The sequence below is a fragment of the Chaetodon auriga genome, chromosome 15, assembly GCF_051107435.1.
Source record: "Chaetodon auriga isolate fChaAug3 chromosome 15, fChaAug3.hap1, whole genome shotgun sequence".
Taxonomy (NCBI): Eukaryota; Metazoa; Chordata; class Actinopteri; order Chaetodontiformes; family Chaetodontidae; genus Chaetodon; species Chaetodon auriga.
This window is the reverse complement of record NC_135088.1, coordinates 15669826-15697243: the sequence shown is the minus strand read 5'-3', so window position 1 is coordinate 15697243 and position 27418 is coordinate 15669826. Positions and strand designations below refer to the sequence as shown.

At 41.3% G+C, this 27418-nt stretch overlaps 3 protein-coding genes across 7 annotated transcripts; 2 read left to right on the top strand and 1 right to left on the bottom strand.

Annotated features, from left to right (window-relative positions):
* The first annotated feature begins 55 nt into the window (after positions 1 to 55).
* Positions 56 to 16267, top strand: myo1ca (myosin Ic, paralog a). 4 transcript variants are annotated; one of them, XM_076750216.1, is made up of 33 exons: positions 56 to 165; positions 4242 to 4493; positions 7298 to 7456; positions 7546 to 7661; positions 8365 to 8563; positions 8785 to 8865; positions 9031 to 9210; positions 9292 to 9390; positions 10013 to 10126; positions 10219 to 10290; positions 10384 to 10503; positions 10609 to 10691; positions 10788 to 10893; positions 10994 to 11074; positions 11155 to 11246; positions 11358 to 11452; positions 11617 to 11663; positions 11803 to 11883; positions 12089 to 12194; positions 12785 to 12902; positions 13011 to 13124; positions 13270 to 13346; positions 13512 to 13580; positions 14024 to 14108; positions 14212 to 14371; positions 14472 to 14555; positions 14652 to 14745; positions 14838 to 14893; positions 14984 to 15119; positions 15303 to 15373; positions 15455 to 15552; positions 15654 to 15753; positions 15868 to 16267. In XM_076750216.1, exons 2-33 carry the CDS (start codon positions 4476 to 4478, stop codon positions 15892 to 15894), a joined length of 3138 nt encoding a protein of 1045 aa, XP_076606331.1. In that variant the 5' UTR covers positions 56 to 165; positions 4242 to 4475; the 3' UTR covers positions 15895 to 16267. The 4 variants fall into 4 exon arrangements, with proteins under 4 accessions (XP_076606331.1, XP_076606329.1, XP_076606328.1 ...); XM_076750214.1 differs by having other exon boundaries at positions 82 to 165; positions 4062 to 4493; XM_076750213.1 differs by lacking the exon at positions 56 to 165 and having other exon boundaries at positions 3935 to 4493.
* epd (ependymin) lies at positions 14635 to 26943 on the top strand. 2 transcript variants are annotated; one of them, XM_076750219.1, is made up of 7 exons: positions 14635 to 14638; positions 25396 to 25494; positions 25641 to 25672; positions 25781 to 25918; positions 26009 to 26195; positions 26276 to 26357; positions 26489 to 26943. In XM_076750219.1, exons 2-7 carry the CDS (start codon positions 25419 to 25421, stop codon positions 26613 to 26615), a joined length of 642 nt encoding a protein of 213 aa, XP_076606334.1. In that variant the 5' UTR covers positions 14635 to 14638; positions 25396 to 25418; the 3' UTR covers positions 26616 to 26943. The 2 variants fall into 2 exon arrangements, with proteins under 2 accessions (XP_076606334.1, XP_076606333.1); XM_076750218.1 differs by lacking the exon at positions 14635 to 14638 and having other exon boundaries at positions 25358 to 25494.
* LOC143333111 (uncharacterized) lies at positions 16429 to 17856 on the bottom strand. Its single transcript, XM_076751050.1, has 4 exons — positions 17671 to 17856; positions 17450 to 17551; positions 16969 to 17154; positions 16429 to 16856 (listed from the first exon to the last, which is right to left on the bottom strand). Exons 1-4 carry the CDS (start codon positions 17854 to 17856, stop codon positions 16635 to 16637), a joined length of 696 nt encoding a protein of 231 aa, XP_076607165.1. The 3' UTR covers positions 16429 to 16634.
* Positions 26944 to 27418: the final 475 nt, after the last annotated feature.

Sequence of the window (27418 nt, the reverse complement as noted above, 5' to 3'; positions counted from 1 at the left end):
TCAGCCTGGCAGTGGATTGTGTACTCAATGAGCTTCACCTTCAGCTGTACAAGTAACCAAAGTTGTGACCAGCACCAGACTGCTACCGGAGGGGGACATGGAAAAAATGGTTCACTGTTCAACTCCAGTGTGGCTCCAGGCACGCTGATCATTAACTAGGACAAGGTAGGCATATATGTATGTATGTGTTTATGGTATATTACAGATATGCATGCACATTATACAGTATTTGAATGTGTTTACAGTATTTGTATTTGTGTGTTTGCACACGTGTATATTTTTGGGATGTCATGATAATGTTCTTGATGCTATTCTGTTGATGATTTTAGAATGATCCTGTTAAAAAAATTGAGTGTTAAACAATGGAAATTTTCATCTGTTTATGGCACTAGCTGAAAAAATAAAGCAGTCATCAGACTAATTAGGATTCATCTGGGAACCAAATATAATGGCAATCCATCCCTTTCACAAAAATAGAGGCATAGGAGCCAGTTCAGTGTAGTTGATATTACTACCACTAGGCAGAGCCCTAAGCCTTAGTATAATTCAGAATGTCAACAGGAGTGGATTTAGTCATGCTTGTTACTGTCCCAGTGATCATGCAAGAGACATTACATTATTGACCTAAAACCTCTTCCTCATCCTCATGTTGACTGTGTTTATCATCAAGAGAAAACAGACTTACCACAGTATTTGTTTGTTTCTTTTTTGTTTCTGAATTCCTGCAACATCTGCAAGTGAGTTTCCACTGCTTATTGATTCATGGGGTTTTGTTTTACACCTTGATCAATTTAGAAAGTAGCCATTGTGGTGTAACAGGGATCTGGGGGATGAAAGGCAGTCGGGGTGAGAACGGGGTGAAACGGACAGCAGATGGGTGCTGAGAGAGCACAGCACAGATGGACAATAGGTGGGAAATGGCATCTCTACCAAGGGCATAATAAACAGTCAGGAAGCTAGGTTAGGTAACCCAAAGAACACATATTCTTCATTTTTAGTGAACTTCATAATAACTTTACACTGAAGCATGAAGAATGCAACACAACAGATCAGAGATGAGAAGGAAAGAAGAAAAAGAGAAATAGACAATTTGACTGTGAAGTTGGCATGGTAGCTTTTAGATGAGATAGATAGTTTATAAAGATTATATCTGATACCCACCATCTCATTTATTCTGACACATATATTGTCTATGTGATGGGTGTGTGTGTGTGTGTGTGTGTGTGTGTGTGTGTGTGTGTGTGTGTGTGTGTGTGTGTGTGTGTGTGTGTGTGTGTCAAAGGGAGGGAGAGAGAGAGAGAGAGAGAGAGAGAGAGAGAGAATTGGAAGAAAGAGAGGAGAAACAGCCCATTTTCCACCCCGCCCACATAAGTCATCATTCCACTGTGATTCATTGTTACATTGAATTGGAAAACCTTAGCAATTTAAATACAAAATGAGGAAAACAGAGGATTACCTCAAGCTCAGACACTGTCACACAGTGCATGACAGGAAGGTTATGCTAGGATTCTTTGGATTTCCCCCAAAATATGTCAGATGTTCAGAATTAGCCTTTTGAGTTTTTAATGTAATTAAGTGAAATTGAAGTCAGGCAGAGGGTTGTATCTGCAAAAAAGAGAAAAGGGCAGGAGGGGTTGTCTTAAATCTTCTACTGTTTTGTTATTGACTTTGACAGAAGTGGATGTAGTGACAGTTTAGGGGATGTAGCCTGTTCCTGAGAGGAAGTTGGTTTGAATCAATCAGCTCAGCGCGAGTGTACATATTTTAATAGCAGTTACACATTTGCTAAATGTTAGATTCCAGATCAACACATTGGGCTTTTTGCATTTCAAAGTAATATAGGAAGAAAATCACTGAAAGCAGGTGATGTAAACATGCAGGAGATGGAGCTAAAATATAGAAAGGTATAGTTTACATCACAACTGAGCTCAAGTAAATGGTCCTGGAGGAAGACCCTGAACATCAGGAAACGACCAGAAGGAAGGAAATCCTTCTTACAGGAACTTGCAAAACAAAGATAGGAACACATATTGAAAAAACTCAGCTGGAACATAAGACAGGAGGATATGCCATAAGCTCAGGTGTTGAAGATCCACGCCACAGTGAAAATGTAGTTTCTTTCTGATTGACTTTAGTGCCTTTTATTTCATTTGCAGTAAGGTTGTGCCAGATGCTGTTAGGTGTAATGCATGCAGAGTATAGAAACCACATGTGTTAGGAGAGTTCGCTTACGTTTTCCACATGCATGTGGTTACACATGCTCTGTCTTGGATGCCCTTCAAAGGTAAAACTAAAAATGCTGCCAGCAATCTATCTGCACTATATTCTGTGTGAGATGTTTGTGCACGGTTTTGACCTCAGAAGAATATGTCAAGTTGACTTTTCTGATGGCTCCAGAAGAGTAGGCCTAAATAAGATTTAAGAGATACCCAAACATGCTCAACTGTGAGGTTTTTGTTAACAACAATCAGAGGATTAAATGTGTATTTCATTTGTAGATGTTACCCTGGGAGCTGTGTTGGTAGTGGCCGTAGTCGCTGTGGAACTTGTCCTTTTTGACCCAAATTAAGGTCCACACTGAAGACACAGTGCATAAGACACCTAGCTGAGAGAAACCAGGGCCTGAGCCTGAATCGCACAAGTGAGCACATAATGGCCAGGCATCGACACATGCTGATCCTGACAACATAAACTTTAGTTTGTTCAATATGCTGTGCTCATACTTCAAAAAACATATGTCCTAACAATAGGCACAATAGTTCAGCATACATTCATTTTCATGTGTTTACTTCAGAAACATTGAAACCAACAATACAGGACATCCTGAAGCATACAGACCACAGAACCTCTTGTCTAGAATATTTCCTCAGAGCACTGTGTGGCTTTGATAGGGGAACGCAACAATACCTACCACTCTGCTGTAGTCAACTTTTCTTTGCCAACTAAAATGATCGACTATCATCTCATTGTCAATGTTTCTTTTGATTTTTGCGCTCTATACAAAATTGACCTGCACTGACCGATCATTTAAGGTGATGCTGGCATGAATCAAGTACATGCAAGTATAATGCAGTGAGGTATCTGAGCAAAACAAGGGGGCACTGAGGCTGCATTTTCAGAAAGAAAAATTGTGACAAAACATTTGAAAAAAAAAAAAAAAAAAGTTGTGGGAACGTAGGGCAGACCTGACAGGACTGCTTACCATATTTAGTGAAAGAGGCAGGGCACCAGAATGAGGTTTTGAGTGACACCACTTGGAACAAGATCTTTTACATAGTTTAATGGATGTGACAGCGTCAGTTCTCCCCCAGTTCTCTTCATATATAGGGGTAAGGAGGGAGCAGCATGGAGATTTTTTTCCTCCTCACTTTAAAAACTATCGAGACAGCCAGAGATTGAGGAAAAAAGAGCGAGAGACTTTCTCCATCTGGGTAACATTATTCAGATTCCTCAGAGTTGGATATTTGATGATGCTGGCAAAGGAACGGGAGTGAGGCGTGGAGACAGAATGAGGGAAAATGGGGTGAGAGCAAAGATAGGGGGAGGAAAACCAGAGGGGGCGCTGTAGGGACGATGTAGCCCTGACTGCACTCCCCAAAAATGCCTAGAACGGGAGGGAACCAAACAAGTGAGGAGTCTGATGGTCTGTGCATTATTGCGTTTAAATGTCAGATATCTGCAGTGAGTGGTATTATGATGTAAGTTATTTCATCAACAGCGGCAGAGAGCCACGAGGAGCCACACAGTCTTGCTGGTGAAACACCCCCCATAACTCACATCCCATGTGAATCTGTCTCAGCTTGTGGGAGAAAAGGGTGGGAGCAAGCTGAACAGGGAGGGAAGGAAAGAAAGAATGTACTGAGATCTCATCATGTGATTTCTGTTTTTTTTTTTCTTCCCTTCTTTTATATAGCTGCACAGTGATTACATGTTTGTAGTTTGGGGCTCTTAGCAAATTTTTCCAAACCCTTTCAGCTCTCTGTTTCTCTGGCTCTTTTTTCTTGCATGATCCAATAGCTTACTTTCCCTTGACGTTTTTTTTTTTTTTTTCTCTTGTCCAGTTGTGTGACGTGTGAAAGGAGTTCCTGCCCTTGTTTCATGCAGCATAGTTTAGAGGGAAGGAGCGAGGGACTCACGGAGAGGCGTACATAAACCTGACCCGTCAAAGGGAAGATGAATTGAAGGTATAAACAAGAGAGGCTGTTGGTGTTTTGGCCTGAGTGTATGTTTTGTCCTCACAGGGGAGTCAGACGAGGAGGAGAGAAGACGAGGAGAAAGAGACTAAAGCTGAGAAAAGAGACTGAAAGTGACTTACGTGGAGGGAGAGAGAAGAGGATAAGTTACCCAATTCTGTCGCTCGGAGGCATAGGTGGATGAAAAGTTACAGTTGAAGAGTGTTTGACACGGGAGGAGGAGCACCACCCTGGGGGGGGGGGACCACCAGTTCAGCCTTCTTCCAGCAATAACAGGACAGGATGAGGTACCAAGGCAGGGTAAGATCCTGACTACTATGATGCTTCTTGTTGTGTTTTCATTTTTAATGCTGCACACTGACTGGGCTGTGTGTGTGTGTGTGTGTGTGTGTGTGTGTGTGTGTGTGTGTGTGTGTGTGTGTGTGTGTGCGCGTGTGTGTGTATGTGCGCGCATGTGTGTGTGTGCCTGTGTGCGTGCATGCGTGTGCGTGCACATGCGTGTTATCTGTTCTTACAAAGTGAAGCACAAGATAGGTTCCACCAATTTACTGTGTTCACTCATGGAGGGAAAAGCAAAACAGAACAATGAGTCACTTTTTTTTTTTTTCTTTTTTTTTTTGCCCTGTGTATGAGTCAGTGTGTATTTTGGTTTTTGTATAAGCTTTAACCCAAGCAGTCCACAGAGGATGAACTTGGTATTTTTCCACCATATCCATTACTGGCACATCAGGGGTAGAGAGCCAGCTGTGGTACCGGAGCAGCTCGGCCTGGGACAGAGTGGTGGGGCATGCCTTATAAGGAAGACAGTCCGAATGTAGTCGACCCAGTAGAGCTTAGTCATGGGGCCAGGAGCCAAGTCGCACTGTTGAGTTAGCCTCCTCGCTGGTTGTCACTGCTGCTGCACCTACAAACCTGCAGCTTTTACTAAAGTTCCCTGGTACTCAGTGTGAAATCCCCCGTAAAGCACTCAAGCACTCCTGGAAGCCTATCAGTAGAGATCAGACTCTCACTGCTGTAACAACCAAGCCTCAGGTCAGTTCACTGAAAACAAAGCTGCAAGGATTACCTTGTATTCTGCTTATATCTTCGTCCCCGACCTGTAGCTCTCAAGGTATCACAACCACAGTGTGTCCATAAAAATGATTTGCTCTACCACAGCAGTAGCAGTGTTCCCATGTTTTGGAAGCAAGGAAGTGTTTTGGATGAGGCTTCCCTTCATTAAAAGATTTTTTCCCCCTCACATATTATGGTAATAAAATGAAGTTGAAAAATATGGAACTCATGACTACTGAGAGATAGCTCCTTGAAAACAATGATCGCAGTGTTTTTGAGTTTGTGTTTTGTTGCCTGGGAAGTCTGATGTTCCAGTGTATGTGTAATGCTGTCTAGAAAAAAATCAAGTCAGCATAACAAGACTGTTACACAATTGTGGATGTTCAGTAGACACCGTCAGCACAGCAGCTACTATACATCTTAATAAGATCACAGTTGAACAAAAAAGGTATGAGATCTGAGGAAGGTGGAATGAGATTCACGCAAAAGGAGTCTGTTAGAGTTCAGAGCCAGGTAGTGCTGGTCATTGTCACATGATATGTAATAATCTGCAGCCACACTCACCAATAAATGTCAGACTAAAGCAAGTAATATTCTTGAGCAATTGGCCAGAACTGCACCTCCGTGGGATGCCCCACAGTCTAAAGCTGTTTAAGGATAATTGTTAGTCGGCACTGCTAATTATTCCACTTTTGCTGAGCATGAATAGAAGCGTTAATGTCTTGTTGACCAGGCATACAAAAGCACATATCCTCCCTGTTGGATACAAAAGCATGCACAGCTGGTGACACCGACATAGAAACACATAGCAGCATCCACTGAATGCCTGTCCTTAACCTGACCTTAACATTCCTTAGTTGTATCCTTTGGAAAATCTGACTGTGAACTGTAATTACTATCTGTAGGAAGCCCACCTGCAGGAGAGGGAGAACAATACTCCAAGGTGAAACAGAGGGGAGGGGGCTGCAGTGGAAGCATCCAGTGACTTTCCTTTGCTCTCACTTCTTGGCTATCTTCCACTGTTGTCCTCTTGTTTTTTTAAGGATTTTCCTGCATCCAGTGTTCAGAGATAATGACCTTTTACCGGCACTAACCAGCCAAATGAGACCCTTGAGAGGCTCTTGCATTCAAGAAAAACAGAAGTCCTGTGGAAGTCTAGCCCCTTTGTTCCACTTTCTGCTTGTTTTTTTTTTTTTTTATGAATGTGTAAAGAGAAACAGCGAGGCGTCACTCATAAATGAATCTGTGATACTGAAGATAGAGTGCAGCTGGTTTGGCTCAGATGTAGTGCACTGACTACACACTGAACTGTGTTTCTGGATATTTATCATCAGTAAGTACTGACTGCTGACATTTTTATGTCTTTGTTTGTATGTGCACATGCCTGTGCATGTGGTTGTATGTGTAATATGTTACTTAAGGGCATATCTCACACTTTCACTCTGCTGGCTGGTAATTATTCCCTGTCTGCACTGTGATGTTTGCCATCACAGTGGGGTTGACATGTACACACACTTTCCCAGTGACATTAGTTAAATCCTGTCTGGTGATATCGAGCTGTTGTGTACTGTACATACATCATAATACGCTATCTCACTATTGCATAATAGTAGAGTCAATCTTGTCTTCTGTTTATCATTTGGATTCCTTAAATGTCTTCATTGTTTAAGCTTGGCAAGTCTTGGTGGGACTGTTCTTTCTTGGTGTGTTTACACAGTTGTTTTGGTGATGTGGTCAGGAAGTCTTGAGTCGTTTGCCCTAATATTTTGAAGATCTTTAGGAAAAATGTGTTGTCTGTCTTCATAAATGCATTATGTCTTGTGATATAATGGGACAGTTGTTGTCATACTGAGAACCAGATGTTAATTCTTTCGTAACTGGGTGAACGTAGCATGCCCCAAATAAAGTGGTAATAGGTCTTTTGCGCCCCCTGCTGGTCCACACATGTACTTACATCTAGTCAGAACAGAAAGCTTTTCTCTGCACAACTGTGGAAGGTGCTTCATTTCTGTGCCTCTCTGTTACCTTCCTCCTACTCTTTCTTCCTGCAGGAGGTGGATATTGAGGGAAGAGTGCGCCTGGTGATGGAGAGTGCCCTGACTGCCCGGGACAGGGTCGGGGTGCAGGACTTTGTCTTGCTGGAAAACTACAACAGCGAGGCAGCCTTCATAGAGAACCTCCGCAGACGCTTCAGAGAAAACCTCATCTATGTAATGAAGCCAATTTTCTTCATATGTTCCAAAACATTTCAGTTGGTGTGGTGAAACATACTTGAATGTGTTCTAATGTTTTGGCTCAGACGTATATTGGCTCCGTGTTGGTGTCAATGAACCCTTACAAAGAGCTGCAGATTTACTCCAAGCCGCAGATGGAACGTTACAGAGGGGTCAGCTTCTATGAGATATCGCCTCACATGTGAGTCACTTCATCCTCAGACATTCCTTCCACCAAACTCCTCTAGTGTCAACTGCCCAGCTTATGATCATATGGCACGACAACCGTATATTACTTAATTGGTCATCAAACAGGATTTATTGAGGCATGGTGCATTGAGTAATAGTCTGGGTATGTGTGTATCATATGCTTTAAAATGGAAACCTCCACACAGGCTTTCTATAGCACACTAAATATACAGTAAAATGGTACATCACTTCATGGCTGCAACAATTATTTTCATTATCAGTTCATCTTCTTTTTTTTGCCAATACGTATTGTTTCTGGTCTGCCTACCTCAATGTAATTAACAATAATAATAATGACGTAATAATAATAATGAAACTCTCACTAGAACTGTAACAGCTCTATGTGTGAACTGCCTCATCATGAAATAGAATATTTAGTCACAAAAAAACTGTTATACCTGCTTTATGTATAGTGACAGACTGGCTAATTTTATGAATTCTTATGATTTGTGGGGATGTTACTTTCTAACGTTAACAAATAAATCAGACAATAAGAAGTATGCAAACAACTGACTTTACAGTTGAACTGTCATAATAAAACAAATCCACTTCCCATTGCTTCTGTTAGGCTGACGTGTACAGGTGTCTTTGTTCCACCACCACGTTTCAGCCGTAGGTAGTTCTGTAGTTGAAGCTGCCTTTGTGTTTTCCCTCAGCTACGCCTTGTCAGACAACACTTACCGAGCCATGCGGACAGAGAGGAAGGACCAGTGTATTCTCATATCGGGTGAGAGTGGAGCAGGTAAAACAGAGGCCTCCAAGAAGATCCTCCTCTACTACGCTGTCACCTGTCCCACTAATCATCACATGGCTACCCTTGGTGACCGCTTACTGCAGTCTAACCCTGTTCTGGAGGTATTTCACTGTTGGCATTTCAAACTGAATGGCCACTCTCACAGATTTATTTGTCTTTCGCAATATATGATATCTGCTTGACCTGAGAAATCTGAATTTTCTCTTCACATTTGCCTCTTATAAATATGTTTTAATGCTTTTCCTGTTTGATTTTGTTGTTCTATTGTTGCTCTTGATTTCATTTCCTCCCTCTAATTTCCTGGCTCTTTTGCTTTGTGCAGGCATTTGGCAACGCCAAGACACTAAGGAATGACAACTCCAGCCGCTTTGGAAAATACATGGATGTCCAGTTTGACTTTAGGGTAAACACTCCCTCTTTGGCTTTCTAACTCTTTCTAGTAACTATATGTGCTTACACCACACTGATAACAGCAGTTAGTTATGTCATTGACATAGACACTCAAAGTGCTGATCCTGCTTTTCAACAGTCGCTGTCTGCTCCCTCCATTGTCTGTAACTTCTCCTAGGGGGCACCAGTGGGCGGCCACATCCTGAACTACCTGCTGGAGAAATCACGTGTAGTACACCAGAACCACGGCGAGAGGAACTTCCACATCTTCTATCAGCTTCTGGATGGAGGAGATGACGACTTGCTTAACACACTGGACCTGGAAAGAAACCCTCAGAGCTACCACTATCTGGTCAAGGTGTGTGTGGTGCAGATGTTAAACTGAGGTTTATGCAAATACACCATCAGCTGCTGTGTAATATTTAATTGTCTTGTTCAGGGCAACTGTCCCAGACTGAGCTCCGTCAGTGACAAGAATAATTGGAAAGTTGTGATGAAGGCCCTGTCTGTTATTGGATTCACGGAGGAAGAAGTGCAGGTCAGACACAATAGCAGAATTAAATGATTTCACTGAATGTTGGAAACATCATTACTGTTGTGTTTGTCACTCGTGTTCTCTGGTTTACCACATTTGCCACATTAAAGTGGAACACTTTAAATGGCAGAGTCATGGGAGTGAATCCAAGACGAACAACGTCCTTTCAGTTTCCATCATACTGGGAATGTTGTATTCCACCATGAATATGCCCACTGTTTATTATCCTAACATCACATTTCTTATCATCATGAATGCATTGAGAACAACTACACAAAATAGTGTTACAAGTTTACACTACAGTGCAGTTTTGAAATTACCAAACAACATTTTTGTGTCCTTTAGGCTCAGCAATTTTATATTTAGGCTTTATTTCATTCAACATTTACGAAGATCTTTCTAGGAATTTTTGAATCCGACATTGTTTACATCAACCTCAAGCATTTGTGATCATTTAATATTAGTAGTATTTTGAAAACTTGTTCACTTAAAAAGAACAATATCTTTAGTCCTGATTGTATATGAATGATATTCTCAATGACTGTCCAAACATTTATTTAGCTAAAAGAACAGACAGTGCATCTGCGAGGTTGTTGTTAACTGTTTTTCCTGTGCCTGACCTCAGAAATTGCTGAATATCATCGCCAGTGTTCTTCATCTGGGTAATACTCAGTTTGGAGAAGGGGAGGAAGGAGACACTTTCATCACCACTGAGACTGAGATGAACAATCTTACAAAGGTCATAACAGTCCCACTAGTATCATCAGATGTTCAGATATGCACAAAAACACGCAAGAAGGCATAGCTAAGAGCAGATGTGTTGTTTTACAGCTGCTGGGTGTTGATGGCTCAGCCCTCAGGGAGGCACTCACTCATAAGAAACTCACTGCCAAAGGAGAGGAGGTGACGTTCTTTTTGTCCCTGTTCCTCGTGTTTTCAGCAGCTTGGTGCGTATCGTGCGATTCTAGAATTTGTTGTCATTCCTGTGCGTTTCAGATGATCAGCCCGCTGAATTTTGAGCAGGCAGTGTCTGCCCGTGATGCCTTAGCCAAGGCTGTGTACGGTCGGACCTTCACATGGTTGGTGGAGAAGATCAACCAGTCGCTGGCTCTGAAGGTGCAGATACACTTCTGATAACAACTCAGAGACAACAGTTGAAATTCCATCAACATACTGTGTTTGACTATTTATTGCATGCTATGAACTTTATATGTCATACAGGATGAACTCTACCACAGCAGTAAAGGCTCCTCTGTTATAGGGCTTCTAGATATCTATGGCTTTGAAGTCCTACAGCACAATAGGTGAGAGTTATATCAATTTCCCTTTTCTCTGTCACATCATAATCTGCCTGCCAGCACGTGCGTTTGATCTCGTTTCCCTTATTTTTCTTGCCACAGTTTTGAGCAGTTCTGCATCAACTACTGCAATGAGAAGCTCCAGCAGTTGTTTATTGAGCTCACCCTCCGATCTGAGCAGGAGGAGTATGAGACAGAGGGAATTGCAGTAAGTTATGTAATATGTAAGTTCCATGTGTATTATTTATATTTATATTTCCATGCTAACACAACATTGTTTTCCTCCAAATGTGTCCCTCTAATATCAGTGGGAGACAGTGCAGTACTTTGACAACAAGATCATCTGTGACCTGATAGAGGAGAAGCACAAAGGCATCATCTCCATTCTGGTGCGCATGACAACTCTTAGTCTACATGTTTGTCTCTGTACATGGTTTTCTCTTGTAGTATGACTTTTTTTTTTGTTCAGGATGAGGAGTGCCTGAGACCTGGAGAGACCTGCGATGTCTCGTTTTTAGAGAAACTGGAAGACACACTGGGAGGCCATCCCCATTTTGTCACGTAAGCATCATTTGGCATACAGTAAAAGACTCTTCTAACAACAATGTCTCTTATCAGCAATCTTATGTAAATTTGTACATTTGTGTGTGTGTGTGTGTGTATGTCTTTCAGTCACAAGTTGGCAAATGGGAAAATTCGCAGGGTGATGAGTAGGGAGGAGTTCAGGCTACTGCATTATGCTGGAGAGGTCAACTACAATGTCAATGGTAAGCTGTGATTTATCACCAGATCAACCAGTTGACTGTTTTTGCACCTCTGCCTTTAGCATGGGTTAAACCTCATTCTCTTGTAAGAGGCAACATTAATTTCAGAGCGTGTCCCACAAACCACCGATTCCTTAATGACAAACTGCATTGTTTGTCTCATTCAGGTTTCCTTGACAAGAACAATGACTTGCTGAACAGAAACCTGAAAGAGGTGAGGATATTGAAAATGGACAAGGTAGAGCCTCGTCACGGCCTTTGAAAACCTCTGTGTGTCTTGCCATTGTTGAGTGATGAGGAAGAGGGGGGCATGCTGTGTTGACATGTGGTTGTGTGGTTTGGTCTCTGTTCAGGTCATGTGCCAGTCAGACAACCAGATCCTAAGGCACTGCTTCCGCAGAGAGGAAGTTATAGACCAGAAACGCCCAGAGATGGTGAGAATTATTATAATCGCCCTCCCTCTCTCCTTCAGCTGTATTTGATGTGGTTTAAATCAAAAGTATTTCTGTGGTTTATATATAATATATAATAAAAGACTTCACTTATGAATGCTTTCCCCCTCTTTCAAAAAAAACCAACACATACACACAAATATACATGGAATTTCCCACAGTTTCATGTTTTTTATTTGTCCTTTAGGCTGCAACTCAGTTTAAAAACAGCCTGATGAAACTCATGGAGATTCTCATGTCTAAAGAGCCATCCTACGTGCGCTGTATCAAACCTAATGATGCCAAGCAACCAGGTATTTTACATCTTAAACTATGAATTTGTTGTATATTATAGTAGTTCTCTCAGTTTTCGTTGTTGCCTGTGCTGTAAACTAATATCAGGCACTGAGTACAACATAGTCCCCACAGTTATTTTCTCTTTTTATTAGACATGTTCACTAATTCATTCATTTGTGCTTGATTCTCCTCTGTTGTTCTTTCTCATGAAATTAATGCTGCTGTTAATAAAACTCAACAATTCCTGCAGATGTTTGACAATAAAAGCCTCCCAGGCAATAAATTCTGCCCTGTAAAGCAGTTTAATGTGATTGAGGAAGTGTTGGGTTTCCATCAGCAACAAATAAGCAAAAAATATATTAAAAAATATATATATAAAAAAAAGGACACACAAAACAAGGAAAGTAGAAATAAAGGCTGGTCTCTAATAATATGAAATAAACTAAGGTGTGGTTGTTTTTCATTTGAGGTAAATAAAGGTCTCACTCCCTTCTCAACAGCTTACTGTATGTAATGTAATGTATAGTGTATACTCTGGTGTAGTATGTGTCATAAGATTTGCCATGTGTGTCTTATTGTCATCAGTGAATACGATCTCTCCCCGCAGGAAGGTTTGATGAAGTTCTGGTCAGACACCAGGTGAAGTACCTGGGCCTGATGGAAAACCTGAGGGTCAGGAGAGCTGGCTTTGCCTATCGACGCCGCTTTGAAGCCTTCCTTCAGAGGTGACTGACCTTCTCTCTGACTCAGTGACTTGTAGCCTGAGTGACTATTCATTCTGCTTACTCTATGTTCAGCCCTCTGTCTTTATAATTGTACACAAATGGCTTTAGGTATAAACCCCTGTGTCCTGAGACATGGCCCAACTGGCATGGCAGACTCGCAGATGGTGTCTCGACACTGGTCAACCACCTAGGCTACAAAGCAGAAGAGTACAAACTGGGAAGGTAATGCATTGTTGCAGGGAGAGGGAGAGTATATCGTGCGAAGAGGGTTTGGTAACAGCTCAGTGGGTACAACAAATTATGAGGCCACCCAGACGAGGCGCATGGCTGCAAACGACTAATACTTAACTTTGTCTGCTTTCTGCAGGTCGAAAATCTTCATCCGTTTCCCCAAGACTCTCTTCACCACTGAGGATGCACTAGAAGCAAAAAAGCCAGACATAGGTAAGTAACAGTGATAAGGACTATAAGCATTGTGGTATCAGAAAATGAGAAAGGAAGCAACACCACCTGCGGGGGATAAATCCTACACTGAGCTATGAATCAGCAGGACCTCCTGAACACCTCAATGGAAAAGCATAAATCCATTTACTCTTTGTTATGTTCCAGCTCTGACCCTGCAGACATCATGGAGAGGCTACAGGGAGAGAGCCAAGTACCAGCGCATCAGACATGCAGGTCAGAGCGCCTCCCACTGTTAACTCCCTCACAGTTTCCTTCCTGTCCCGTACAGGACAGCCTGACTGTGTCCCTAAAACTGAATCACAGGAATAACTACTCACAGAAATGATCAGGCTTGATTATGTTTGTCTATTTTATATTTTAATCATTTTGATGGATTTAAATTTGGCTTTAAGTTTTAAGGATTTAAGTTATTTCTCAGTTGGGGTTTTACTTTCATTTGTATTTGATTTTTTCTATTATTATATTGGGACCCTCTGCTTTGTTAAATTTATGTACATGCACATAAAAATGCCTATATTTGACTTCATTTCACATTTCCAACATATCTATTTTGTCCTAAGCTGACTCTCTCTCAGTACGCTGAACTGCCCTCAGGATGTTCTCTTCGTCTGAGTATAAATCTTGGTGTTAATATATGCATGTATGTGCATGTACAGTGATAGTGATCCAGTCCGGGTGGCGAGGGATGAAAGCACGCAGGAGGGCTAAGAAGCGTCGACAGGCTGCTGACTTGATACGCAGGTGCTTGATTTATACTTTGTTACAGTTTATTCATGTATGTATTTTTACCCGTTCATTTTGCATACATAGTAAACCTCCTTCCTTGTATCTGTCTTATTTTCAGATTCATAAAAGGCTTCATCTACCGCCATGAGGAATACTGCCCTGAGAATGAGTATTTCCTGGACCATGTGCGCTACTCCTTCCTCAAGAATCTACGCAAAAACCTGCCCAAGAACGTTTTGGACAAAAACTGGCCGACACCGCCTCCCTCTCTCGTTGAGGTACAAGCAGCCCGCAAATGAAAGAATGAATACAAGTAAGAGTCTGTAGAGATATTAATTAATACAGCCTCTACACTGTCAACTCCATGACGCCCTACAGGCCTCCGAGCACCTGCAAAGGCTGCACTTGAGAAACATGGTCATGAAGTATTGCAGAAGGGTCCAGCCTGAGTGGAAGAAGCAGGTACACTCACTATAGAAAGCATGACCATACTTGCTTAAAAATAATAATAGTAAGTGAGCTAATTTTTCATCTTGCGTGATTTTTTCTTTGCTCTAGATGATGCAGAAGGTTGTAGCCAGTGAGATCTTCAAGGATCAGAAAGACAGCTACCCTCAGAGTGTGGGAAGGCTGTTTTTGGACTCCAGACTGGGTACATGTTGATTTTTTACCTCTTAACAGCACACAGAAGATGTACCAAAAAACACAAAACATTTACGAAGGTGTTCCCTATTGCTTTTGTAGAACGTGAGCAAATCAGTCTCAAAGTGGTCCAGACCCTCGGCAATGACAAAGTGCAGGTGGGATTGACCTTTTTTCCCTGTGTGACCATGATAATTAACATAACCTCTCAGCTGCCTCACAGTAATGTGTCTCCTCGTGCTTCTCAGTATGGTGTTTCGGTCATCAAGTATGACAGGAAGGGCTTCAAGCCTCGCCCTCGCCAGCTGCTCCTCACGAACAACTTCGCTGTGCTGGTGGACAGGACCAAGATCAAACAGAGGATTGACTACACAGCTCTGAGAGGTCAGACTGAGGAGTGTATTATGTTAGGATATTTACTAATGTCCTTGAATCCATAATCACTGCTGAGCTCATGTTCACTTCCTTTGTATTTTCATTGCTAAGGGGTCTTTACTGCTGTTGCAGTTGTCCATTTAAGTGTTCAGTAGTTCAGTGAGTCTGAGGCAGGGTTTCTCTTTTAAACAGGCATCTCTGTGAGCTCTCTCAGCGATGGGATGCTTGTTGTGCACATGCCCAGTGAGGACAATAAGCAGAAGGTACGGTAAGACTCAGCAGTCATCTCTGTTTACTAGTGTGCAACCATGCAGCCATTCTAAAGGCGGCTGTATCTCCCTCAGGGTGACGTGGTGCTGCACTGCAGCCATGTGATTGAGCTGGTGACAAAACTAGCCATGATGGCCAGCAAAGTCAACTACGTCAACATCAGCCCGGGCAGGTAAGGCCTGTCCTACTGCTTCTTTATGGTGTTTGTCGCCAGCCCATCAGTGCTCATCTCCCTGTCTTGTCTGTATTTATTACCTCCTGTGTGGGGTGCAGTATTAGGTTTGCCGTGGCTCGAGGCAAGGAGGGAATCATTGATTTCATCAGGGGGTCAGAGCTAAAGGTGGCCAAAGGCAAGCGAGGACATCTGCTAGTGGTGAGTCAGCCGCTGTTCTGCTGTCATGTGTGGAGCCTGCAGGGAGGAAGGGGTTTTTTAATATTAAAAACATATCGGCCAGCTGACTGTGTTCAATCTGATTTCACTCTACAGACTGCCCCTCGGATCAACACCACATGAAGACACAGAAAACAGCTTTCGGACGAACAATAATCCTTTCAGCTAACCGGAGGATTGCCACTCAGAAGTTGTTATTTGTTAGATTGTAGCCGGCAGGATGATGCCACAAGCACACTCAACTTACTTAACAGAAGGAAGATCCTTTTTTAATTCACACACATCATCATTATTACGAGAATGTCGTCAATGTTGCAATAATTACTGCTTTTTTTTTTTTTTAAGATTAGAAAATCATAACATGAAGTCCTCACTGTTCCAAATGCTTCATCTCTTTATTGTCAGTCATACAAACTTCACACCAATATATTTAAATATAACAAATATAAAATGTCTTCTAATGTAAAACACATTATCTCTATATTATAAGAGAAATAAAACCAAACACTTTGAAATAAATAGCATGTAATAAATATATTAATAAATAGTAAACGTATCTTTGGAAAGTCCCATAGATTAAGGGCTTGGGGGAGAAACAGGATGTTGGGAACTGTTCTCTCTGCTCTGGCAGCTTATTGCTAACTTGCAGTTAGAGGTAAGACAGAAACTCCGGGAAATACCCAAAAAAGCCCATAAATATACAGTGAAATATAATGTAAAAAAAAAAAAAAAAAACAGCTTGAATGAGGGCTCCAAGTCAAGTATTGACAACTTTTAACTATTATTCCAATTTTCTGTTAGGTGCTGTTCGTCAGTTCAGCCCTTTTCTTCCTGTTGCCTGTTTGTGTGCATGTGCGTGTCGTCTAGGCGCCAGCGTTCTTTTTCGCTGCTGACTCATGCACGTTTTTTGAAGCCAGCAGGAGGAAGTCTCTTGCCAGCTTGGTGAGGTAAAGGTCTAGATCCCTCAGAATGATGTAACCCTCCACTCGGCTGTCCCACACAGTTTTAGAGCTGGTTTCTGGGTTTGAGGCCGCCCGGACCGGAGCAGAGGTTGGTGTCATCGAAGACCTCTGCATGTAGCTCATCTGGAGAAGAAAGCAAAACAATTTTTATCAGACCTTGGTGTCACTTCCTCCAAACTCTTCACTAAAAAGAGAACAAAATGTGGGTGGATTTCAGTAAGAACACTCTGGATACCTGATTGCTGACTTGGCTCATCAGGTCCCTCAGGTCCAGTTGAATGTACTTGATGCTCTGAGGTAAACTGACCGCCTGTCCCGCCATCTGCTCTTTCTCCTCCTTCTCCAGCTGCTTTCTCTTCCACTCCAGCATATTCCAGTAGGCTTGCATGTCCCAGAAAGCAGCATGCAGTCGTTCCGAGTCCTGAGAGCACAACAACAGACAACCACATGATTACATAATCACAAAGTTGCAACAACCCCCCTTTCTGTGCTTGAAGTTCTAAAAGGGGAATTCCACTCAAATTTTTACAAGTTTTACATTCTGCAAGAACAGACTTTCTGACGATGTCATCAGGTTTTGTTTTAGAATCCCAGAATAGAAAAAAAAAAAAAGTTTTTGAAAAATCAAAACAATGGAAGAAATTCTCCAAAAACTTTGAAACTGCATTTGGCACAGTAACAAGCAGCCAGTGGTTTTCTACTGGGCAGATACTGACCGTCAGCTTTAGCCAGCTGTAGAAATCTGTAGAAAGGGACGGCAGGTTTTTTAACTGCCGGCTTCTGTCTTCAAAATGCTTATTTCCCAACTGCTGCTCCTTCTGTTAAAGTAAACACAATAAATGATTTGTCGTTAGGGAAAGCTAATGCTGGATGTGCACAGAGCTCACAGTAACAAGCCGGCCAGTCAGGACAGCAGAGAGCGGTTTTCAGGACTCACATATTTCCTCTGCAGCTGCTGGACGTGGGTCCGAGTGGACCTGGTGAGACGAAAGGAGTTGTTGTATTTAATCCTCAGGAGGAGTGGAGATGGAGCCGAGGAGTCCACACAGTTCAGCATACAGCAAAGGAGGATGAGAGCCAGCCACCAAACAGCCATCTGAAATGGAGACACGACCAGCGTCATGGATTAGATATCATCTATTGTTTAAATCGGCGCTATCCAAAATGTTGCTCGGCTGCTTTTCAGCTGTAGACTGGCAGAGATGTATCACTTCTGTTTGCAGTACTGTAAAAGAAGATCAGGAAAGTTGACCTACAGTATCACTTCCAACACAAACTACAGCATTACAGTGCCAGAGCCTCTTTATGGGAACTAAGCTCTCTATTTCCATACTTGGCCTCTAAAAGGAAGTCCATTAATATTTCTGAAAGAAAATCCACCCCACATCCTCCAACACCCACCACAGACATCCCCGTGCATTCTTATGTAATTCAGTGACGCTACAGTTGGTCCGGTTGCACTGGCATGAAAAAAGACTCCTCTTAATGTATCGTCTCTCGAACACCACATCACTGCTAGCCTGGTGCAAGCGGCTGAGCACCACAATTGGACGAGTTAACTTTATCTTTCCCGTCAGGTTCCCTGTCTCTGTCTAGGCTAATCTGTAGAGACGAGAAATCCTCTTTCATTTTAGTCATTTCGTTCAGTTGCATCATGTGCAGCACGGCCTTTCTCCATGAGCCAGCATCTCTGTGATGAAACCATGACAGTGTTCTCTAATGATGTCTCCCAAGGATTGATAACAAAAAACCACACTTCCACACAAGTAGCAGAAAAGTTACTGGAACTGAACTGATTCTGAATACGCGGGCATATCAAGCATACAATAACACAGCAGCTGTTTGACAAGCCTCTGTCTGAAGTTTGACATGGACACGAAGTGTGTCTAAGACATAACAACAAAACACTAACTATGCCAAAAACACACCGTGTACTCTGTTCATCTGTCTCTACAGTTCCCTGCTGATTTTATTTTATGTCACATATACTCACATATCAATTCCAAACATAAAATACAAATTATAGATAGAAATGTAGAAATGAAAAAATCATGTTTCCCACACATACACACACTCAAACCATCAAACTGATGTCTAAAGCTGTATTTTTGAATCGGGCTTACCTTGAAGGAGCAATGAACAGTGAACTCCAGAGAAACAGGAGCGAGATACCTTCATGCTATAGTGAGTACAGTTTATATATTTGTCATGCTCTTGCTTTCGGTTTCTGACAGAGCTGGAGTTTTTTCTTTTTTTCCTTTCTCTCTCTCTTTCTTACTCTTTCTCAGCATCTTGTGGTTACCAGTGTGATTCAGGCAGAGATGAGTAAGCTGTTCAATAAGGAAGCTAATGTAGCGGAAGGATTTGCTGTCATGAGCACATCTCAGTGTTTTCTTTCTGCCTTTATTTGCAGGGATTGGGGCTTCCACTATTATTTAAAGCATCAACTTTTTACCAGAATATTTCTAATTTCTTATATATATACACACAGAGACGCTGCTGTATTGCCTGCAGAGTTTCATGGCAAACTACAGGAGGCATAGTCCAGTCTTGATTCTGCACCTTAAGGGAATATTTCAGAAGTCTCATGATGCTGATGAGTAATTACTGACAGTTTCAGTCAATCTCACAAAAACAACAGGAAAACACACCAAAAAAGGCCCCTGTAATCATGACACTCATTATTGGGCATTAATGTTTTATGAAAGTTCCCAATATTAGGCCAATTTCTATTCCTCTGTATTTCGTCTCAATTTGCATTTTTTTTAAACCCATTTGTTTTAGCCTCCCTACTTAATCCTCAGTATGATTAAGGGTTACGTGAGCTTGAAACTGCACAGGACAGAGCTTTTGTCAGCTTAATAGACACTTTTATTTGAGTGCTTGTCCTGACTTTGTCTGAATCTTTTTATTTCTTGTATTTCATTTTACTGTAACTTGGTTCTAATGTTAATTGACAATAACTTGTGTTTTGAATGTGCTGCCTTATGTAAAGCATTTGTAACTTGTTTCTTAAAGTGTTCTCTTCAAATAAAGACAACACTATAACTGTTATTATCATTACTGTTGTTGTTGTTGTTGTTGTTGTTGTTAGTGTCATGTATAATAGTATGTGTTTCTCTGGGTCTGAGGCAATCAAAAGTTGAGAAGTTGAGGCTCATTACTGGACTTTCCTGAGGTGTCATTGTTGTTCAAAGAAGCTGGAAATCCTGAACACCTTGTCATATCTTCTACCTGCCATTCATTTGACAGTACGTTTCCATTTGGCCTTCAGTCACATCTTTTGTTTAATCCTATCATGTTCTTTCAAAGTATTCTTGGTAGTATAATTGAAAGTGTATTTCTGGTTTTCCTTGTGGCTAAAGGAACAGCTCTCGCTTCCAAGAATTGCACAACCGTGAAGGGGTTGATCATTCTTTGGAGGTAAATTCCCAAGCAGATATAAATCCACTGCGTACAGCATGGGAAGTCACCCAACATTCAAAGGAATTACAACTGGGGAATATTCTGTTATCATATTGAAAATTAAAAACCATACTGTGTTGATTAAAGCTGTGCTGTATTGATCAGTGCACTCAAAATAAAGTAGTTGAAAATGTGTCCTGCACAGATGTGACTATCAGAATACAGGGCTGCTGATGCTCTTATGCGTCTTATCTAAGGCAGGGGTGTGTTTGATGCTAGAGTCACTGACTGACTCCTAATGGGATCAGACGCTGTCAGAATGAAGGGCTAAAAACTAACTGGCTGCTGTATAAATCATGTGAAAGTATACTAAATATTACTCAATGACCACAGCCGCTGTAAAATGCTGCTCATCAACACTTCTACATGAACAGAACTAACAAAATGATTTTAATCATAATATATATAAGAATAATAATATAATCATATATAAATGACATTTTTTGTTGCATTGCTTTCGTCTGTGGAGGATAATTCATAGATTTCTTTTCATTAGGCATCACTGAGAGTTAAAATGAGCAGCGTATTCAATGGTTACCCTTAAATTTAATTTCTCAGTCAGTCATGCCAGTTTTTCAAGTTAAAAGCTAAGACTTAATGGTACATAAGGTTCAGGGTGCAAAACCAGTAGGGTTACTACTGTGAAAGGTAAGACAATGAACACATATCTCACAGTGGTGTCAAGAGAAGTCACACACTGGCTTTCCTTGCCTCCACATCTGCCAAGGCAGGGATGAAATCTTCTGTGAAAATTCCTCTGAGATAAGCAATTAGTTTCAAAATATCCAAAAATCTAAATAAAATTCCTCCTCAACAGGAACACTAAACACTTACTAGTTTCAACCTACCTCTTCGTGGTGTAATGGTTTCACTTTGTATACCAGTGCTGGGGTTTTGCTCAACAGCAGGAAAGTCTAGGCAGTTTCTTCATATGGCGCTTATGCAAAGCTGAGGCCATAGGTTGTTAGTGTGAGTGTTCAGGAGGGTTCAAAGCTCACTCTGCAACTATAAACTGTATATAGTACAGTCTCTGATTTATATTTTATCACTCACTGACTGCAGTCAACCTATCCTGTAACCCTCGAGATTTATGATCCTATTTGTTCAGTGAATGTCCATCACACACTACTTTGGAATGATGGATACATTTTTCTAGTCTATGTAAGAATCGCCGTCTAAAAATGTATTTTCCTCAAAGTTTAGAATCAAGGTTCTTTTGAACAGCCATGCTGTGAAAGAGCAAGCGCATGCCACATATGTATAAAGGCTTTCTTAGCGTGTAATAGACCCGCCGATCCACTTCAGGATAGTGTATCATTGTCACATTTATGAATAATATATTATTTTCCAAGTGAAGATTCCAGTGTCCACGCTAATGCTTATGATGCCATCTCGTATACCACTGCAAGCCAGGCCTTCTCCAGGTTGTGGGCTGCTGTTGATGACCCCCAGACCTCTTTCACTAATGTAGCTGAGCTTGTCTAATAGCAATCCACTATCTACACTAGATTATAGAGGTACCCTGTGTGCCATATGCTCTTACTCATTACTGTGAGTTATGTGAAAAAGTCCGATGGGCATCATTCAGAAACTTTTCATCTATAAGACCTTGGATGCCAAGACAGTAAACATCCTTAGTTGAGTTCAAAGTGAAAAGCCATGAAACCAGCTCACAGGATGGGTTAGTTTTAAAAGCTGCTTGTACCAACTGGGCAAAGACCAGTTTCTGGTGCTAAGCACATCACTACCATAATGAGGCAATACAAACATTCCTCCAAGGGACTACTGATAATCTGATTGTATTTCTGATTCGTTGAGTGTGTGTGTGTGTGTGTGTGTGTGTGTGTGTGTGTGTGTGTGTGTGTGTGGACACGTATTACTCACAATGTTGGGATGTATATCAGCGCAGTCACATTGTGGGGACTTTCCTTCCTTTAGGGGACAAAACACAAGTTATTCATTTTCATGGAGAAGACTTTAAGAGTTAAGGTTAGGGTTAGGTTAGATTTAAGTTTGAGTTGAGGTTATGGTTAAGGTAAGTCTCCAGGAAATGAATATACGTCTATAAGATGTCCAGAAGTGATGCAAACATGACTGTGTGTCATTTTCTTTCAGATCTCACCTGTAAAAGAGATTTTGATCTCATTGAGACTTCCTGAATAAATAAACCTTAACTAACAAATGAAGTTCAGGTTGATAATGTGATGTTTCCATTATTAGTCATTAAACGTACACAACAAAAAATTATATACAGGAGGCCACTTCTGTGCATACTCTACATGAGGAAATACAAACATTATGAGATAATAAGCTGTGGGTTAGCGGGTGAGTCACAGTTCAACCAACTAATGGAGCTGACTTCCTCTCAGAGAAAGAAACTGCTTAGCTCCTCTTTAACTGTCATAATGTGGTTAGCATACAGAGAATTTGTGCAGAAGGAGAAGGGCTTCCCTCATTTTCATAACCTCCTCCCCCATATTCCCTTCATACAGTAATGCTGAATTTCCCTTGTGACATACACTATTTACTCTCGCCCTATTTTCAGACTTATTCCTTTGTGGCTTTAGTTTTGTTCTTCATTTCCTTCCCATTTTTAGACTTCAATAAACAGCATCTAATGCTACACAAAAGTCCAGTTCTCTTATGCTGATTACGGTAAATCAAGTCTGCTTGAATCACGTGTTTGTGATCTGTGCTCTCAGCCTTTTACAGAAGGTACTTTCACATTTATGCACTGAAGTCTAAAAAGAACAAGCAGCAATAAACATTTAGGGAAGAGTTCCCTACTAAATCACAGCATTTATTATCTGTCACAGGCTGCATCCATGTCCGACCACAGTACATAATTCTTAACCATATCATCACCGTATATGAGCCTTGATTGTCCCCCATCATCATTCTCCCTTGACCTCCTCTTTACATATGACAGTCTGGAAGGTGCTTTGAAAGTATGGGGTCAGGCAGAGACAAACATTGCTCAGAGACATCTGAGGACAGTTGCATAATGTCCAAAGAAAAAATTGCCTTGAAAACTCTTTCATTGGGTCACCACCAGCTGAGTTAGGGGCTAATTTGTTTAGACAGCTTGATGTTTGAAGCACAGCACCCCTGCTCTTTTTTATGCGACACTTGTTGAGTGAATCGCTCTTTATCCCTATAAAAGCAGTAGTAACTTCACTGAACACTAAATGCACTTTGATACCTGCCATCATACAGAGACTATTAAGAAGCAATTTTTTGTTTTTTGGCAATGCAAAGTCAATAAAATCCTACTGCTGATTAGTGATGTGTCACAAATATATGAAATATTTCAGAGAGGGTTCAAGTCTAAATCACAGTATGTTTACTTGTCCATGTCAGGTGATTCAAAAATAGCACACACTGACTGAAATGCTCTTACAGATATGTGAAATGCTGAGTGTGAAAAATCAACCATATTGCAGAGAATTCACATTAAGAAGGATATAAACAATTACATTGGGCGTCTGGTGACTAATTAAGACCCGTCCTACCATTTAACTGCAAAACACCTGCTTCAATATGGAGGATCTAAAATGCCAAAATAAAAGTTTGATTCTACTCAGGAGCTATTGTTGCATGTCATACAGCCACTTCGCTCCCAGGATTTCCGGTCTGACACTCCTTTCTCCAAACTAATACTAGTTTTTTAAAAAAAAGAGCACTTTCACTGAAACCAGTGCCACTAATGTGCAGTAACATTTAAGGAACTGAATGTGTTATGCTATGCTAATACTGAATGTGCACACAAAACACACACACAAATGTGCTGAAAAACAACTTTTATTACATTTTACATGAACAATTAATGCAATGTTTGCATTCAAATTAAAACATCACATTCAAAAAGACAAATTTAGTGCACTGGAAACTTTATTTCAGCTTTTTTTTTTTTTTTTCAAAGTTGAAACACATAAACAAATGCAACCTTTTTCCACTGAAGACCCCCTCACTGGCATAATATGGACCACACAAAATGTGTATTTTACATTGAAATATATATTCATTAAATTATTCTAGCGCTGAGTATTTTGCTTGAAAGCACTGACACAACTGGGACATTTTGATGTGCAGAAGAAGGAAATAAAACTGCACAAGGTGAAGCTGAGACAACAAAACATTTCTGTCCCGGCTCGTGCAGCTGAACCGGCATAAACAAGCCAAGCTTTCTATTTAGTTTGGATCAGAAAGGGGTAAGTACGTTCTCGGAGGCTGCCTAATTCACTGGTGGCTAAGGCTCTTCAGCCGATTGTACAGCTGAATGTGTTAGTTCACCATTGCACTGTGAGATATTATGCACACACCAACTGCTATTCTTCATTAACAACGTATCAAACACAAAACACGCCATAGTATAAGCCCCTTTAAGATCACAGATGAATACATCTAAATCTGATGTTTTAAGGCAAATCATTCAGGACGGTTTCAGGTGACAGTTTGAGCAATGACATTAAATCGAGGTTGATGGGCTTTACTTCTACTCCTGACAAGAATTGATTAGTTTCTGACAAAGGGAAAATGACATACAATGAAATCTAATTTTTAATTGCAAAATGAAGACCTCATAGATTTCAATCAGTGGCTATTCTGGTGTCTGGGGGGATCTTTAAGGGTTTTTAGGGACCTGCAGCCACCCCTGCATACATACTACACACAACTAGCTTTGAGTAAAGAGGAAGTATCTTGTGGGACCTCAGGGCACATGAAAAGTTGGCCCACTGTCATTATGGAACAGAATGCCATAGTCCACAGAAAGGTGTCACTTTCTGACAGTCACGGGCTCCATGTCCGACCACATATCTTAACCATATCATCACTGTACGTGAGCCTTGATTGCCCCCATCATCATTCCCCCTTGACCTCCTCTTTACATATGACAGTCTGAAAGGTGCTTTGAAAGTATGGGGTCAGGCAGAGACAAACATTGCTCAGAGACATCTGAGGACAGCTGCATAATGTCCAAAGAAAAGATCGCCTTGAAAACTCTTTCATTGGGTCACCACCCGCTGAGTTAGGGGCTAATTTGTTTAGACAGCTTGATGTTTGAAGCACAGCACCCCTGCTGTTTTTTATGCGACACTTGTTGAGTGAATCGCTCTTTATCCCTATAAAAGCAGTAGTAACTTCACTGAACACTAGATGCACTTTGGCTTGTTTTTGCCATCTCAAACTTGATTTCGTGACTCTCTCTGGACCAGGACAATGTACGCAGCTGTTACACTCTTCGTCTTCATGTGCTTGACTGCCACCACCTATGCAGAACACCATCAGCCTTGTCGTAAGAATCTACAGTTTTGTCTTTTTGGCTCTTTTAGTTGTTTGATTTTGAGTTGTCTGTGCGTTATGTAGCTTTCATGATCGCCACAGTCGTGTCAGCAAACATCTAAGGTTATATTACTTCTAAATGACATTGCTGTCTTTCAGATTCACCCAATATGACAGGAGTCATGGCTGTGGTGAGTTTATTAAAGTCTGTTCCTACAAGATCAATTTTATAGCATTTTCAAATATAGCATTAAAGCCTATCTCTTTCCATCTGAATGCATGTTGCTGAATGATACCAGATGACCCTAAAAGGTGAAGTGAAAGCATGTGGTGCATTCACTTATGATTCAATGGGCAAGAAACTGCGGTTCAGATCAAACGAGAGCTCCCCCACGAACACGTCACTAGGTTTGGATCTGCTGATGTTCTTCGATGAGGTAATGAATTTCTCTCTTTCCAAAAAATGGCGCCGCTCACTTGATGCTGTTTTGCGCCTCAACATCTGAGTCTGTATCTGTGCCTGGCAGGGGATATTCTATGAGATTGACAGCAAAAACCAGAGCTGTGTGAAAAAAACATTGCAGTGCAACCTGCACCCCCTAGATATTCCCGATGATGCAAATTTTCATAGTACGATAACCTCGGGGAGTCCATCCATCGAAGGGGAGGGGTTAAAAGTGAACGTGTGGACAGGACCCATGCCAGGCTCGAAAGGTGAGAAAGGCACTTTAGAGTCTTAAATTTCTGGCGACGTTCATTATGACTTAAGTGTTCTCCATCCTCCACTTTTTCAGGCCACTACTCCATGTCCGTAACCATGGGATGTCTGCCTGTCAGCACATTCTACTTCACTGAGTCCACATCATTCTTATTCAGGTTGGAGATTTTTTTTTGTTCAACACATCAGAAAATTAACACTCCAGGGATGTCTATGTCGCTTTCCAGTATCTGTTGGCAGCACAGGCTATAATGAATGTCAATGTCATTTTTCTATCACTCTCTCACAGCCAAATGGACATTGAACTCGAGATCAAGGATCCTGATCTCCTTGTGGTGCCCTCCTTTTGTCTGGGGCAGCCTGTGGAGGAGACACCTGAAGGGACCGTAAATAGTTTCCTCAATGAGTTCATGTAGACGAAACCCTCAGCAGCAGAAAATCAAACCCCTATCCAAGTGTGGCCTGCCGCGACTTTAGACTTTTCTCTCCTTTTCATGTGTGACTCGAGTTTTTCCTGTGACACTGCACTACATCACATCTGTCTCCATCACATCTTCCACTCCCCTATGAAGATATGGCTTTGAATGGATCATACTGTATACATACATTTTGATGAAAGGGAAAGAGATATGACATGGATAACAGAACTATTCATAACTACTAACGGTGGCTTTTCAAGTTGGTACTGCTTACAAAACCTGTAAGACATGATTAATGGAACAATAAAATGTCAAAGCTGTCAAAGGTGTGAAGTTTTTTTCAGCCTTTGTTTTGAATCTATATCTATATATCATGGTGATTATGGCAAATACCAGCATGAATGTATTAGTTGTATCAATACAGAGTTGTCCTGATAAGACTTCTCTGGTCTGAAGTCCAGTCTGTGATGTACGATATGCTCAGAGCAGCATCGAGGCGGTTGTGATAGCATACTACCAAGAACTAAACCACCAAAATGTAACAATAAAAAAAAGGACATTGAGAAATGATCAGGGAACTATCATGTTCATGGTCCTCGAGTGACAGAAAAACTAAGTCCCAGTTTCCTGTGGCAATAACACAGATATTCAAAACGGTTATTTCCGTAATTGTTTTCTTCGGAGGTATACAAGTACTGGCATTATTTGTAGTGCTGTTTATATTACACTCTTGATTATACACCAGTATGAACTCCTGTTTCATATCATCCGTTCTGTTACATCAGCAGTAAATACTATCC

What these genes read in the sequence shown, in the direction of transcription:
- myo1ca (XM_076750216.1), top strand. An exon ending in ATGTCCAGTTTGACTTTAGG is followed by an intron (nt 8,866 to 9,030) that starts GTAAACACTCCC and finishes AACTTCTCCTAG; the next exon opens with GGGGCACCAGTGGGCGGCCA. An exon ending in GAAGTCCTACAGCACAATAG is followed by an intron (nt 10,692 to 10,787) that starts GTGAGAGTTATA and finishes TTCTTGCCACAG; the next exon opens with TTTTGAGCAGTTCTGCATCA.
- LOC143333111 (XM_076751050.1), bottom strand. Translation starts at nt 17,856, where the DNA reads ATGACGCTGGTCGTGTCTCCATTTCAGATGGCTGTTTGGTGGCTGGCT. An exon ending in ACAGCTGGCTAAAGCTGACG is followed by an intron (nt 17,155 to 17,449) that starts GTCAGTATCTGC and finishes TTGTGCTCTCAG; the next exon opens with GACTCGGAACGACTGCATGC. An exon ending in TGAGCCAAGTCAGCAATCAG is followed by an intron (nt 16,857 to 16,968) that starts GTATCCAGAGTG and finishes TTTCTTCTCCAG; the next exon opens with ATGAGCTACATGCAGAGGTC.
- epd (XM_076750219.1), top strand. Translation starts at nt 25,419, where the DNA reads ATGTACGCAGCTGTTACACTCTTCGTCTTCATGTGCTTGACTGCCACC. An exon ending in TGACAGGAGTCATGGCTGTG is followed by an intron (nt 25,673 to 25,780) that starts GTGAGTTTATTA and finishes GAATGATACCAG; the next exon opens with ATGACCCTAAAAGGTGAAGT. An exon ending in TCCACATCATTCTTATTCAG is followed by an intron (nt 26,358 to 26,488) that starts GTTGGAGATTTT and finishes ACTCTCTCACAG; the next exon opens with CCAAATGGACATTGAACTCG.